Source organism: Beta vulgaris, chromosome 7 (genome assembly GCF_026745355.1).
Source record: "Beta vulgaris subsp. vulgaris cultivar EL10 chromosome 7, EL10.2, whole genome shotgun sequence".
In the NCBI taxonomy this organism is placed as follows: Eukaryota; Viridiplantae; Streptophyta; class Magnoliopsida; order Caryophyllales; family Amaranthaceae; genus Beta; species Beta vulgaris.
This window is the reverse complement of record NC_079208.1, coordinates 18334364-18350449: the sequence shown is the minus strand read 5'-3', so window position 1 is coordinate 18350449 and position 16086 is coordinate 18334364. Positions and strand designations below refer to the sequence as shown.

At 36.4% G+C, this 16086-nt stretch overlaps 1 protein-coding gene across 2 annotated transcripts in view; it reads right to left on the bottom strand.

Moving 5' to 3' along the window:
- The window catches only part of LOC104898827 (mediator of RNA polymerase II transcription subunit 33A), a 28829-nt gene extending 15483 nt beyond the window's left edge, over window positions 1–13346 (bottom strand). The window contains exons 1-7 of one of the 2 annotated variants that reach the window (XM_019250813.3): window positions 12833–13346; window positions 12054–12164; window positions 9626–9973; window positions 6521–6840; window positions 6346–6437; window positions 2360–2699; window positions 1484–1637 (exon numbers count right to left, since the gene is read on the bottom strand). In XM_019250813.3, the coding sequence (XP_019106358.1) occupies window positions 1484–1637; window positions 2360–2699; window positions 6346–6437; window positions 6521–6840; window positions 9626–9973; window positions 12054–12164; window positions 12833–13107 (1640 nt within the window). In that variant the 5' untranslated portion in view covers window positions 13108–13346. Of the gene's footprint in view, window positions 1–1483; window positions 1692–2359; window positions 2700–6345; window positions 6438–6520; window positions 6841–9625; window positions 9974–12053; window positions 12165–12832 lie in introns of both variants that reach the window. The other variant, XM_010685936.3, reaches the window with a different exon arrangement.
- Between the last annotated feature and the right edge of the window lie 2740 nt (window positions 13347–16086).

The following is a 16086-nucleotide window of genomic DNA, read 5'->3' as shown; positions in this document are numbered from 1 at the left end:
CCACACATCCACCGCAACATACGCATCTCCGCCACGTTCATCTTATGAACGTGCATTGTTTCACCGCCCAACATTCGGTGCCATATAACAAAGCAGCCTAATTGCATGCGGTAGAACTTTCCCTTCAATCTTTGGGGAATGCCGGAATCACAAAGGAATCCGGTGGCACTTTTCCACTTTAACCAACCCCGTTAATTCTATGCGCCACGTCTCCATCCATTCTCCATCCTTTTGGAGAATGGATCCTAGTAACGAAGACGTTCGATCCTTGAACCACTTTGCTATCCAAAGTGACCGCCCCCGCCTCGCTGCTTGTAACCCCACCGAACTTGTACTCCATATACTCCGTCTTACTTCTACTCAATCTAAAACCACAGGCTTCTAATGTATGCCTCCACAATTCCAACTTACTCTCAACACCTTCCTTTGTCTCATCAATCAACACAATATCATCCGCAAACATCATACACATGGTATATCATCTTGAACTGACCTCGTTATTTCGTCCATGACTAGAGCAAAGAGAAAGGACTAAGTGCAGAACCTTGATGCACTCCGATCGTAATAGGAAACTATTCTGTCCTCCCCACCATAGTCCGCACACTCGTAGTTGCCCCCTCATACATATCCTTGATGATATCTATATATTTCAGTGGAACACCTTTCCTTGCCAACGCCCACCAAAGTATTTCTCTTGGTACTCTATCATATGCCTTCTCCAAATCAATGAAAACCATATGTAGATCCTTCTTCCTATCACGGTAGTGTTCCATTGTTTGTCTTATGAGGTGGATGGCCTCTATAGTCGATCTTCCAGGCATAAATCCAAATTGGTTCTCCGATATCTTTACATGTTTCCTAAGTCTTTGCTCAATCACCCGTTCCCAGAGTTTCATAGTATGACTCATTAGTTTGATTCCTCGGTAGTTGGTACAATCTTGTACATCGCCTTTGTTGGCTCTTCAAAAAGTTCTACTCACACTCTAAATCAAGAGTAAAAATGGGTATGTATATCATACTGATTGTAGGTAACTGGGTATTTTCAAAAAATCTAGAATGATATCAGCACACAAATCCTTTTTCGAGATGAATGGAACCTCATCATGATAGCAAAAAAAACGAACTCCAATTAAGAGAGTAAAAGGAGACAGTACTTGAACAAACAAACATCATTTACATGTGATCCCACATTCAGTCACCAAAAAGTTCACTACAATGTCCAAATGAAAACATCCGCCGCTGACCACGTCCTATAGGGATCATTGCATCAATAGCAATAAGTACAGTTTGAGGAGGCTCATATAAGGAATGTCTTGAAATAATACAGCAATTTACAAGATAGAAAACAAGCCAGACATTTTCCATACTCTACAAATAGTACAGTTCCAGCCAATACGATTTTTTCACAAATCCTTCCCCACTAAAATTTAATGAAAGAGAGCTCACACGAAAATTAAAAGGAACATGAAACATAGCAATGTACCTTGAAGCGGGACTGGAAACCAGAACATTCATCATTGCAGATGTAAGAGGGGAACCTTTCATTAATGATGACCAACCAGTAACTTGTCCAGATACACGGGGAATTTGGTTGACTCGTGCATTGACATAGCCAGGCCAGGCATATGCTGAGATGTCTAATAAATTTCTAGCAATGCAAGCGTCAACAATCAGATGGCGCATATTTCCAGCTGCCAGACAACACAATAGGTTTTCACACTAGACAAATGAGAATCCAATAAATACACATTTGTAGCTCACTTAAATCAAATTGATAATCCAAAAAAACATTAGCAACAGCTAAGGCTCACTTGTTTGTAGAAATAATCCAAATTAGAACTGAGAAAGTCAAACAGGTAGAAAAACAGGTAGAAACACCATAATGAAAACATAATAACAAGGAGAGAATAATGATTATCCTTTTGAATAGGAGCGGGATTAGCATGTGATAACATTTATCAAACATATGTCAACGTAAACATAGTTAGTGTCAGTATCCAACTCGTCTTAAAGCTAGAACACATATTCGAAGTTAATCCCCTTTTGGAGCATGCTCACCAGTACAATTTTTGTCCTTCCAGCTACTGTGCGAAAAAGCATTAAGGAAGTATGGTCAAGAATGAAAAAGGAGTGTCAGCCAGCACTGTATACTGGGAAGAAGAGTCCTGGGAATACCTCAAAGCTGGTTGACACATGGAAATTCCAATGGCACAATCACATTGAGGATATTTGCATTGTCAGGAATACAATAAAAGATTGAACTAAATCTTAGGCATAATAGATTCTTGCTCACTTAGCCACATGAACATCACATTACAGATATGTGGCTTCAAGAACAAAGAGAAAAGGGATTACTCACCACAGTTAATTGGTACGTCACTGACACTGACGGAATCAAGGTATCCACTGCTGATATTGAGGCCTGAAAGATACATCATAGCTTTTATAGCAGCCTGGTTTGCAATGGGAGCAACAGATGAAGGAGGAGTCAACAATCCCTCATATTCACCTAACTGCTGCAAACTGGATACCAACTCATGGCGACGACCTCTAGAAGACTGTTTATCCTCCTTTCGACTAAACTCAGACTCCTTATTTTCTTCCTCAGTTAGATTAATAAGCACAAGAGGTGTGATGGATAGTAACATGCACAAGCACGTGTCAAGGCGAGCTACAGGACCCTCACAAGGATTCCTCTCCTGAAAGAATAACAACAGCAATAACGTCAACTAAAGAGCTTGAGACCGATAACATTAGTCCATACTCCATATAAATCAGTAATTCAGTATACTTGTATTCATGAATACATGAATGTCCTGAAGAAAGTGAAAACATATATGATACTCTTATCAATCAACATTTTCAGCTGAATTTGAGATTCAACTTTCGAGGAAGGAGTTTTTCAGATAACAAAGTATCACAAAACATACTTTCTTATGAACCAGCAGTAGCAGTTAAATTTAAAAGGTGGAAGCAGGGCGAAGGGAGCTTAATGCAGTCACCTATCTTTAGGCCACAATACTTACACATGCTCCCTTTCTTGCCTGCAGAGTTATTTATAACTTTTTAAGCCAACTATGACATAGATAAAGACTCATAAGCATTACCTAGTAATTAAATTAAGAAAATGCATCAGTAAACCAAAAGGAAAGGAGAAGATCATAACACAATAAATTTCAGAGTTAGAGAATACTAAGAAAACATGAGATGATGAAACGAGAGTCTTCAGCGGGAGTCAAAAAAACACAAAGCATGCCACATTAGACAGAGAAAGACCAGCAAAGAATACAATAGAGAATACAAAAGAGATAAAAAGGTCTCTTCCACAAAAACTCATGACACAGAGACATACTTCAGGATATCACTCCTCTCCAGCCACAAAACTCCGAGAGTCAACAATGGTGCAGGATATCAAAGAAACTCACTCTTCTTATTCCTCCCGAAACCTTCAAACTTGCAGACATGGAATTGGGACTGCAAAAACACCCATGGCATCCCCTAGTCTAAAATCTTATTCCAAAGAAAAGTAACTAACCATTCGGGAACAAACCATCCATATCTCTCTAACTTTGAGATTTGATCCTAGGCAGTTGTGTTACAGACATTTAGTTTGCGAATGAGCATTCTGAAAGTTTATTGATGCTTTTTAATATACTGCATTTATGAAGGAAAAAGAAAAGATAATTATAAAATAAGTATCTAAGAAATAGTAATATACGATAAAGTTATTTCTTACAATGAATTTATTCCACGAGCCAAACACTAGGAAAAGGATATTAAATTCATTCTAAGATTGAACCAAACATGTCTAGTTAGCTATTGGGTTCTCTTTCTATACCACCCTAGCATCAGTTCTCGTTCCATTTCACTTAATTGAACCAAAAGGCCCCTCAATCTCCCTTCTAAACAGCTTGATAATTCAAGACTTGTTAAGAGCCAAGAAGAGGAACAAAGAAACACTTATGGATGATGAAGCCAAGTTAGCCAACACCATTAGGTTCGGTGATCGAGCTATAGTCCTTTGACCAGCATAGTGCACGACTGATAATTACTCAAACTATAGTGATGCATGGAAAAGTGATGGAGCAAGGTGGCAAAGTGATGGAGCAAGGTGGCAGTGAGAATTTCCATCATGGATCACAACATCAATGGGAAATCAACAACCACCAAAGAAGCTTCGAGGAGGCAACAATAAAGGATAACAATTGAAGGAATTGTACTCATTTATACCATGGAAAAAAAACGCGTTCGCGGGAACGGGAACGGTCGCGCTGTCGCGGGAACGGCTTGTAACGGGGGAATAGAATGTTCTGCGGCCGATGCGGCGTGAATTTTTTAAAAGATTTCACATTAATACTTTCTAACCTTATTTGCATTGTTTTAGTTTATGAAGCATTATTACAACATAATATAATCAAATCTACCAGAATATCATGATTAATCGGCTTTATAATTAAATCATAAAATATTTTTTGGCTAATGTCTGGAAAGAACGGATGTAACATAGATAAAAGCTATCTAATGCGGCGAGTTCGCGTTACGGAACGAACAACGCGGCGAGAAGTATGTGATTTTTATTATGGCGTTCCATAACGGGATTTTGCGGGATGGCAAATTCAAAATATGTTACAAACCGGCCATTCTGTAACGGAGCAGGAGAGTTTTAATTCCGCGTTGTATACAGCAATGGCATGCTGCAGAAGCCTAAGAGCGCAATCAAGGCACCTGCAGAACCTTGAGTATGTGGCTGAGGTATCAAGAGGTGCATGAAGTATTGAAGTGATTTGTGAAACAGCACGGTGTACAGAACATTAGGGTATTGTGTGATATAAATGGCACATGAGGCTGACCGTGCGATGGTGCACGATGGATCCTTGGTTTGATTAGTTTACAAAGCAGCAACTAAAGAATTCCAAGGCTTTTTGATAAGATTCCAGTAACCTGAAGGTTCCAGACTTCCAGCACATATTGTCCAGATCGGTGATCAATTCAGAAATCATTATGTACAGAGGAACTTATTTTCTTATGAGAAGGTTATAAACAAGGCTCACGTGTTCAAAGTGATAGACATCAAGTTCATATTATGCCTGGAGTTCATGCCAACTCAAACTCAATTATGAAAAGGAATGTTAGGTACCATCGTAGCAGTGAGTGCACATACAACTAAAAACACAAAGGTATGTCCTTGATACAAACCTTCAAAGTTCAAATGGCTAAAGAAACTTTGGCTGTTCCCATGCTTCAGATATGCAATCTGCTCAGTTGCAAGATGCGCCAATCTTAAACAATGATGACTTTGTTCCCATTATATTGCCGGATGTGAGTTGTAGGTACTGATCCAGACAAGAAGTGCAAAATAGAAATTTCTACCCCTTCGAAAATAGGGCACAGCCTTTGACACACTGATACCTTAGCACCTCCAGTAAATATGCTTTGCATTTAGACCCTGGTAGTTCAGAGACAGATAACACTGAACAGAGCCTTTGAAGAAGATAAAGCGGAGCCTCATCCACCCCATATGATAGAATTTTAAATCCGTATCACAAGTTTACTTGAGGATGAGAGCGTTTTAGCACAGAAAATTAGCAAACAAAAGTCAACTGTTCATTTTGACCAGAGGTCTTAAGAAGCTTCTTCTACAATGGGTGTAATTTCACCCCCTAATTAAGTCTCATGTGGAAGTTGGCCCTTTGGTTATATTCATGCTTCTTCTCTAATAATTAAATTTTTTCTTATCTAAATATAAGAATTCTATCAAATATGTCAGACTCAGAGCAGGCTTAAGAGGACAAGAAGAGTAGCATGCATTAATCTATTCAAGACAAACTTTATCTCAGACTAAATAGAGTTTGTATAATAACAAGAAACAGAGTCCCAACCATATGATGAAAGCAATGAGACACTACAACTTGGACAGCCAAATTAATGCCAAAATCAGTAGCAATGACAACAACAAAAATGGTCTGGCAAGGACAGAGGACAAATGTGTGCAGATTGCTGCCAAGGGGTAGATCACATGGCCTCACATTATGCTGGGGGAAAAGATTTTGGAAAGAGTCAAAAGAGGAAGAAACGAGGGAACAATAACAGCACTCCACAGAATCGAAATATAGCGATAAGACGACATATCTAAGTCATCACATGAATAGCTCAAGATGTAATTTAATTTTCTTAATTTGTGTATACAAATGGACAATTATAAGACAAAATAAAACTAATTCTGACACAAGTAGAGAAACAAAAAGTTATGGATTAGAGCATCATCGAGGAACCTGTTAGAGAATATTGCCAAAAGACATTGTTTGTAATACTTCAAGCTTTGCTAGTTAGCCTTGATTAACATACCCTTTGAACAAGACGTAAAATTGCTATCCATAGGCCAAGGAATGTGTCATGCCATGTTGTACTGTAAAGTGCCTGGAGTGATTTCAACATACCTGCATACGTGTCACATAATTTTTTCTCCTTTCCCATGAGATTACTCATATCAAAACAGAAAACAACCACATGAAATGCATACCAGTAAGCGTATCGATGGCACATGTTGGAGTTACTAAAATTCCCTCCATAGCATCTTCTAGAAACAGATCAATTGGGAGCCACAGAGAAGAACAACTAGCACCATGACATTGGACAGCAGATGGTACAAAACATCCAGGGGCCATTACTGCATGAAACTGGTGCTGCAGGTTTGTTTTGCTTTGCCAATGTAGATGTTTGCATGTATCAGATGCCACCTGTGCAAAGATCTCTTGTGTTGTGAGCTTGGAATTCCTTAGGGCCAAAGATCTTGAAGCAAGCAATTGCAAATGTTGGTAAAATCCTCTCCAATGTGAGGGCCTAGGCAATGCATGAGAGTGATCAAAGGTTGGTTGCCATATCATTGAATAATGCAAAAGAAAACAAATAAAAACTACTTCCAACAGAAATAAGTTACTAAAAAAAGTCACCCTCTGAAAACAGACGTAAATAAATGCATTTCCAAGATGCCCTCACTTGAATTTGTGATCAAGACATGATGTGATGTTACTCATTTCGCTTCTCTTATAGAAGTATATGACAAAAATAAAGAAAAATATATACTCCCTCTGTCCCAAAACAGTACTGACACTTATCATGGCACATAGTTTTAGATGACAAGTTTTTTGGTTATTAATAAACTCCTATTGAAAATAAGGTAGAGGTGATAGGAGATTGTGGAGTCAATTTTTTTTTAATGGAGAAAATGTGGGTCCTTAAATTTTTATTAAAAAAAGAGTAGGGTATTGGTTTTAGTAAAGGAGAAAATGGGGTGCTAAAAATATGTTCATCGTGGCCCAAAGTGGGGAAGAGCGAGGTTGTTCCATTTCGTATCAATGCCTGACCAGCCACACATGTTAATTATCTTAATCACCTAGGTATGGATCTTTGGGCCAACTTCAACTTACATGGATGCCACATTCTTTCACTAGCGTAAGTCTGTAAAGTCCCAGGTCCAATTAGGAAGAGAGGAATGAGTAGTTTATAAGGTATATGGTCCATCTAATAAAGGAACAATGCCTTCGCCTTCTCTTTTGAGCCATAAAAGGTGCTTACTGTGGGCCATTAGGTAATTTACACGTTCCCGTCAGTCAGAAGCACAGACACGGGCATTGCTTGACAGGGTAGCAGCACATATGTTTTTAAATCACGAAATTCTAAAGCTTAACAAGGCAGGAAGTTTTCCAAATACACATATGACATATCATTAGTTCCCCAAACTAACAACATACTCATTCCTAAAAACTATATATCTAAGGCATAAAAAAAAATTGATTGGAAGCCGCAATAGTTACATAAGGCTGCAGAATGATATTCTTGAGGTTCCTCTAACCTATAGTTCCCATCCTAGCATAACTCTAAGTTCAATATCCTAAAATATATAACGGGGCTCACGGTTACTTGGAATAACACTACTAATGACCAACAACTCATCTTGATCTTGCACATAACCGTGTGCACCATTTCCTTCTCCTTCCATTAGGGCATCCGAAAAAAGCGGAAACGAAATTATCAAACCAATGTGCAGAGACAGGATTGCTCTTCTCTGCAGAGAAGTATGATCACAGATCTAAAATGTAGTTTCTAGGATTGCTTCTAGTCAAAAGAAATTCATACTTTTATGAACGTTATCTTGCTCGTAGCTAGCACATCTCTCATCAAACTAAAACAATAGGCCCATTTCATACAGAAACGGAGAGTGGAGACCTCAACAGTATTTCTTCCAAGCCAAATTCAGGACAAAAACATGGACATATAATAAGGCGATCATTTCACACCAAAATCTTAATGAAAGTTAACCAACATTATTCTTCAAGTCCCCTATATATGGAAAGGTCACTTATCTAAATCACCTTATATCCCATAGAAGTCACCCCTGTTTCCTCCCATCTTACAAAAGAAGTAATATTTTCCAAATTTGTGTGTTTCACATCTTGCTGGCGAGGAGTCTATAAGTATAAGCTACATTTTCTAACATTGTGGGCTGACATTTTTTCTTATGAAACAGGTTGTTGGCCATTGAAGGAGCTCTGTTTTCTTCATCAGGTGTTGAATTAAAGTTTTTGTTTGTGGTGAGCAACTTGTTTCGATGTCTCTTGGGTTGTGTTTGGTTTGGGAGGAAAGTGATATTTTCCTACGTTTGGTTTTTGCCGGATATGAGAAGGGAAAATATGGGCTGAACTTTATTCTCCAAGGGTACAGAAAACCTTTCCCTCATGAGACAAGGGATGCCACACTTTTTATCATCATCAAAGGCTCCATCCACCTCACTTGACAAAAGCGCTCTTTTTCTCTCTTCAACCATGGTGTGAAAATCTTACTCATTCTCATTTCACTAATTTGGTTAACTATATTTTCTCTCCGTTCTCAGTTCTTACTCATTTTCCATACTTCCCCTGCAATCAAACAAAGGAGAATCAATGTAGATTTGAGTTTTTCTCTAGAAAATGGTTTTCACTAGAAAACCACTTCCCGTCGAAAATGTTCTCGTGCAACCAAACACACCTCAGGTGTTTTGGATGGATACCAGATTTTCTAGGAAAAGACTTCTCAGCAGAAATCTCATAGAGCAATGTTTCTTACTTCTTTGGGCCTATTTTGTGGCCATGGTTTATGCAACAATCAATCATTCAGTAAGAATTGGTGCACATTAGTTTTGCAATAGCTTCTTTCAAATGGCTCTCAGTCCATTACAATTTTAGTAAAAGAAACTTAAAAAAAATAGTCCCTTTAGCATTTGCTTTCATTTAAGTACACCATAAGATTTTAATTTAAGTACTAATAGTGCCACAACTATTTCATCAGAATGCAAGGATTGCCAAAATGAACCTTGCAATCTCCTAATACATTTGCAAAGATATACTTCCTCCATTTTTTTATACTCCCATGTCCCAACGTTGAAATGTGCACAAAAACCAAGGAAAATAGAGATAGATAAAAAATGAACACCCATGTTTTAGGGTAAAAAAAAATATAGTCAAAAATGTCAATGTTGCAATCAATAGAGAACTTCCTAAAATGGGAGACATTGCAAGTATTTAGAAACGGAGGAAGTAATTCAGAAGATAAGATGAATAACACAACTATCATAAGAAGCAATGCTTACATATTCTGACGCACCAAAAAAAGAATCTGTGTTGTGACTTTATTCTGCAACGATTCTACTATCATCTCAATAGCCATCAAAGTATTCATTTTTAGCAACCCCTCTTGCGGTTTTATTCTGTTCTCAAGAAAGTGACCATGATCATCAATTTCCATATCCTGTACCCCAGTCAGCCATCTAGAACTCTTATCCAGAGTGTATTCAAGCAAACCTTCATCATCCAAAGATGCATCAATCAACTGCCAGACATTTGAAAACACAAATAGTACTGAAATAACAGCAGGATCAGAAGCATGAATTCCAAAAACATCTGAGAGATGTAGAGCATCATCCACGGCTTTCAAGATTCTGCAACCAAAAATGCAGCTGAGTATTACAAATTATAGCACAGCAGCAGTCACATATCTCATGAAGAAGATAATAAAGAGAGAATTCGAGAAGACTAACACATAGCTTTAGAACCCCCCCCCCCCTCCCTACACCCCACCAAAAACAAAAAAAAAGAACATGTATGAGAAAACATCTTGGTGACTGTAGGAGAAAACTTTCCGTAGTCCATTTCCAAAAAAAAAGCTTCCCATTTTTACTTTATTTCCTGTTTAATAAAGGTATGTTCTATTTCCATACTATCTTACACCCACCTGTTGAACACACATAATTCTACACTCTCACAACCACATTTTCTGTCCTATTTAAATAATAAAAAAGGGTCCGCTTTCACATTCTCTCTCCTCCTTGCCGTGGTTTTTGTCGCTTCAATGTATCGGAAGATCTTTAGAAAACGGAGGGATTAGTTTATTATTATATGGAGATTATGGATATGTAAGAGGAAATTATACTCCTCTCCACCCCAAAATAAATCCATCTTTAAAAAAAATTATAACTCATGTACATCTTGGGGATTCCATATATCCACCGCAAAATGGATATTTTGACAATAGTTTGGGACAACTAACTATAAACATTTACACCACCTTTCAAGGAATGAAGTAATATTATAAAAATAGAGCAATGGATCATGAGGCGCTATGGGTCAGAGTAATGTACATTGTGTCTCAATTAATGACAAGTTAATTCATCTATTGAGATCCAAAAAAAGAAACATATAATTGCTAATCTGTTTCTTGGGTCCCCCCACTGGAAAAGTGAAAGAACTTTACAGAAAAAACAATTTGATTTGTTTAATCAAGAGAGGAGAGAAAAAGAATTTGATTTGTTTAATCAAGAGAGGAGAGAAAAAAAGCAGGAAGAACAGCTCAAGTTATGAGCTAGGATGAGGGCTCAATTCAAAAGTGCGCTTATGAGGCTGACACAAATGTAAAAATAGGAAGGTTTTACAAACTATCCCATAATCTATGACATGGAACTCGTGATATAGCTTATGAAAACATCTCACTTTTTCATTCTTATGCCTCCTATCATAACTCCACTAGGAAAAGAATTTAAAAAAAAAAAAAACACTTATATCGGGCAAGCAGGGGAAATTTTGACAGGTAGCATTAATTATTAGCAATTTTGGCAAAAACTAAGATTAACACTTCAGATATATACATTTGTCAAATATTCCTTGCATGGGTCTGTAGCCTTACCTCAACAAAATGCCAATAATATACTTATACCAACGATACTCCTTCTGTGCTCATACGATAGGTTATCTACTATTCCTAGACATGATACTATCTCATATAGATTGGCATGTGATATTACTTATCAGTTAATGCCCTTTGATATAATGAGAAGCACTTGATGTTTGATCCTTCACGACCTACAATCTAGGAATTGATTTGTAAACTAACTTCAACTGCACTGCAAGATTCATTCATGTCCCTTCGCAATGATAGAAGATCAAAAAGGCTCGAGAATCGTAGGGAGAAAGAAATCTAAACAAATCTCTAAAGTTGACATTCAAATCTTAACCAAAAGTGCCAAAAGCCAGAGAGCAGAAAGTAGCACAGTATGAGAGCCAGTCAGCAGTGACAGCAAATATTCTTCTATTTTGCAAGAAAAGGTTACATTCACCATATTATCCAGGCAATCTGCCCAGAAGGTAGTGCAGACTGCAGCTACATCTGATGAGATTAAAAGGGAAGATCAATGAAACATGAAAACAAATACAGATTGACTTGAACCTTCTACAACCACAAACGTAACAAAGCATCTTAGGACCAACTTCAATTTCCAATAAGGCTTTGCTAAATAGGTCTTGTCATCCAATTCCCTTCTTTCATTCTTTGGCAATTTTTTGGGGATGTGTAAAATAGTCTAGAGTTTAGACATAGACAGAATTGATTAGCAGATATCAGCAATTAAAAGCTATTCAAGTATATCCTTGATAAGTACTAAAAAAAGACCTTGAAGCACACTGTATTTCACACATTGTGGTCCCCATTTAAAAGGAGAATAGGCTATGGCTGAAAGTTATGCTTACTTCTCGTGGTTTGATTCATGTAGCTGAGATGCAAAAGAAGAACCATGTCTTTTGAGAAGTTCCAGATAGAGTCGATAGGCAGCCGGATGCACACGTCGACTCGGTATCACCCTGCAACAAGTCAAGAATACAAGCACTAAATAGAGCTAGTAGGAATATGAGCTGACACACAAGACAGGAAAAAAAAAACATTTAAAATTCAATAATTCATTCGTCCATCCATCCATAATACATATCACACATGTAACATGCTGTTAGTGGTATAATAGCAAATATGATGGTGATTCTATCCCCATCAGTATCTATAAATGCTATATATTTCAACATTGGCTATTGATTTGGTAATTGAAATTTAGGAGTCGTTTGGCTCCCTATTTTTGGATTTCAAGAAACGGAATCAATTACCGATTCTCTTTTTTCTTGTTTGGTTCAACCCCTCATCAATCTATTACCATTACTTGATGGTAATGGATTTCCCCAATTTGTTACCTTCCCTCCTTTTCAAGTAACAAAATCCATTACTTGAAGTTAATGGTTAGCCTTCATTTCCATTCCTTGGCTTGAACCAAACACTCAATAAAGGTAACCATCTTTGTTACCATTCCCCTCCTCTATTTGTATCCATTCCCTTTCCATTCCATATCTTGAACCAAACGACCCCTTAGATGTTTCCGAAACCCGGAATGATTTGGAGTCGGCTAACATGAATGATCATAAGAAACTAAACCAATTACCAATACATACATAAAAGAAAATAGAAAAAAAAGAAATGAAATTACCTAGTGGAGAGCAAAGCAAGAATAAGCATAGGAGGAACAAAGTTGAGAGCTAAAGCCTTTTCAAGAAACTTCCAAGCAATAGGGTTATTGTTATTCCAACAAATATGAGAAATTAGTAAATGAGAGAGTTCAACAGAGGGCAGAGTCAAGCCGGCTGAGTTAAGGGTAGAACCGAGTTGAATCGCCCAGAGCATTGAGTCACTTTTCTTCTCTTGAGCCGATTTTGTCAGCTCCAGAACGCTGTCCCAAACTCCTTCATTCATGCCTGGATTCATTCTCTTACTCTTCCAGAAGATGAAGATTTTTGATTTTTGAGACAGAAATCAACAACTATCTATGTTTTTTTTTCCCCGCAAAAATAAAGGGAAGAAGAATTTGATTTGATTTGATTTGATTTGATGTTGGAGAGAGAGGGTTTTGACTGGAAGTACGAAAGTCAGCTCCGGAGGCGCTAAGTGTGGACTTCACATGAGTACATTTGCCCAAACATCATTACAAATGGGGTTTTTACCCAACGCTCTTTCAAAATCTGAAAAGCTTCCTCAAACGTCTGATTCCATTTAAATTTCAACTGTTTTTTCATTAAATTGGTCACTAATCTTGTAACAATATCTCTTCTTCTAAAATAGGTAAGGGTGAGAGACCTGAGAGTGGGACATTGTAACAAATATCATAAATAACCTAATAAACAAATTACAAACAGCTTAAAAATTCAATAGAAAAAAACAAACATACAAGCTTAACTCAATCAGGGATAATCAAAAGATAGACTTAAAATGGAAAGACCGCGAAAAAGTTGGCTTTTTTAAAACAATTTTTTCCTAAATAATTTTCAAAGTATGACTCTATAAAATATATGATTACTTAAAATTATTAAATAATTCTTTTGACTTTCAAATAGTCAACATACTAAGAAATAAATTATTTAAATACTAAAATATATAAAAATATACATTAAAATGTATTTATAAAATTCATAAAATTATGGGGGATTACACTCATGATCACTTGACTTGAACGCTTTATATGGAAATAATTGATCTTGGTTCTGGTTTTGGTCGTGTGATTGACTTTTGGTATCAAACTCTTCTATTCTTATGGGATAACCTCAATTCATAGTTGTTCATTTCAATATTCGTGGGAGAGTATTCTTACAAAGGTAGTGTGATTTGCATGGTTTTCCCGATCTTTACAAGTCAAATTGTGTTCTATTTTATGGGGTGTATCATATTTGTTTATGAATTTTATTTACTGGATTAAAATGTGAATTTCATGAAACTTTTATATTTTGAATTCTTAAAATTCAAACGAAATCTTTGCAAATGAGATTTATTGAAATCCATTTTCAATAAGTATGCCCCTTTTGTCTTCTTTGCTCCTTGATTTCGCGAGTAAAGTTAAATAGAGATACAAAAGGTGATGGTAGATGGAGGTTGAAGCCTAATATCTTAAGAGTTTGAGATCTTTGTGTGTTATTGAAATGAATTTGACACATGGATGTTAAAGTTCTCTTGATTATTTGTCTTATATAAATGAAATCTGTTTTGTAATTGTTTAACTTGTTGTCGTAAATAATTGTTTATAAGTCTCGAGGATGAAACTTCTTATAAGGGTGGTAGAGTGTAATAGCCCCGATTTCTAAATTATCTTATTTAATGTTAATTATGATCATTAGCCAAATTATATACTAAATACTCTTATGATTTGAGTTGAAAAATGATATATATATTTATGAATGATGTTCTATTATTTTATTAGTCTTAATAATATCACTAGTGGAAAAAACCCAAAGTGATGCGGTCAAATGTGGGCTTTCAGATGCGGTTTTGGTCCGCAACAGGTGAGCTCGCAGCAGGTGTGTAAATCATTCTGATGCGGTCCAAAATCGCATCAAAAATGGATAATTTGATGCGGTTTTAAGGAAAAATCACGTCAGATTAGATTAAAATTGTAATACCCCATATTTTTAGTATTTATTTAAATAATTAAATATTTATTTTATATTCATTTTCTAAAATAAATATTTAAAACAAAGGGTATTTTAGTATTTTCACTGATTTTTAATTATTTTGGCGAGAATATGGCGCCAAAATTGGATTTGTTAAGCTTTTAGTATTAAATCCTACTCAAAAAAAATCAGAAAACCAAAAAAAAAAAATTTTTTTTTTGGGCCATATATTCCTACGGGATTTCATGGTTGATTGGAGGGAGTTTTGTTTTCTTATAACTTCCAAATTTATGATGGAGGTTACAAATCTTGGTTTAATCTCCTAAATTTGTGGTGAATGTTACAAACTATTTAATTTTTGAAATTAAGTACTACCTATTCTACTCCTATAAATACTCCATACCTTAAGCCATCTTTTCCACACAAAAAACTTTGAAGAATCCATACTCTCTTACTTCAAAGTTCTTCTTTCTCTTCCTATCTATTTTAGTTTTACATTTCTTATTCAAGTTTCTATTTTCTTTGGTTTAAGAAAAATATTTTCATATTTGTTACTCAAAAATATTATGCTCATGATAGGTCATTCATGTTTAAATTCATGATTAAATTCATGTGGTAAATTACTTATTGGTTGGTTATGAGAAAACTCAAGTATAAGAATAAGTGAAGATACTAGTATACTTTTTGTGCAAGATCAAGGTACGTAATGTAGCTAGATCTTTTGAAATATGATTTTATGTGATAAAGTTGTTTATTGATTTGATGGTTGGATTGGTTTAGAAATTTGGTTTGAAATGGTTACAATATTTTATTATTCACTCTTGGAAGTGAAAAAAAAGAATGATTTTATCAATCATTTTATATACTTCCTCCGTTTCAAAATAGATGGGACATTGTCTATTTTGGGGTGTTTCAAAATAGATGATACATTGTTATTTTTTTCCTTATTTAGTAACTTTTGCCTTACAATTTTACCATTTTACCCTTACTAACTTGTGTTATGTACATTAATCTACCTCTAATAATCTGATTAATCCTAACCTAAAACTAACAATTCCCACCATTTTTTATGACCCACCCACCCCTTTCTCATAGCCACCACCCATCTCTCTCTCCTCAACTCAACCCACCCCTTTCTCTTAGCCACCACCCATCTCTCTCTCTCCTCAACTCAACCCACCCCTCTCTCTTAGCCACACCCTTCTCTCTCCTCTCTGAGACCACCACCGTCACTACTAACCCGACACTACCACCAACTCGACACCAGATGCGACCCAACGCCACCACTACCACCTCGACCTTGCCA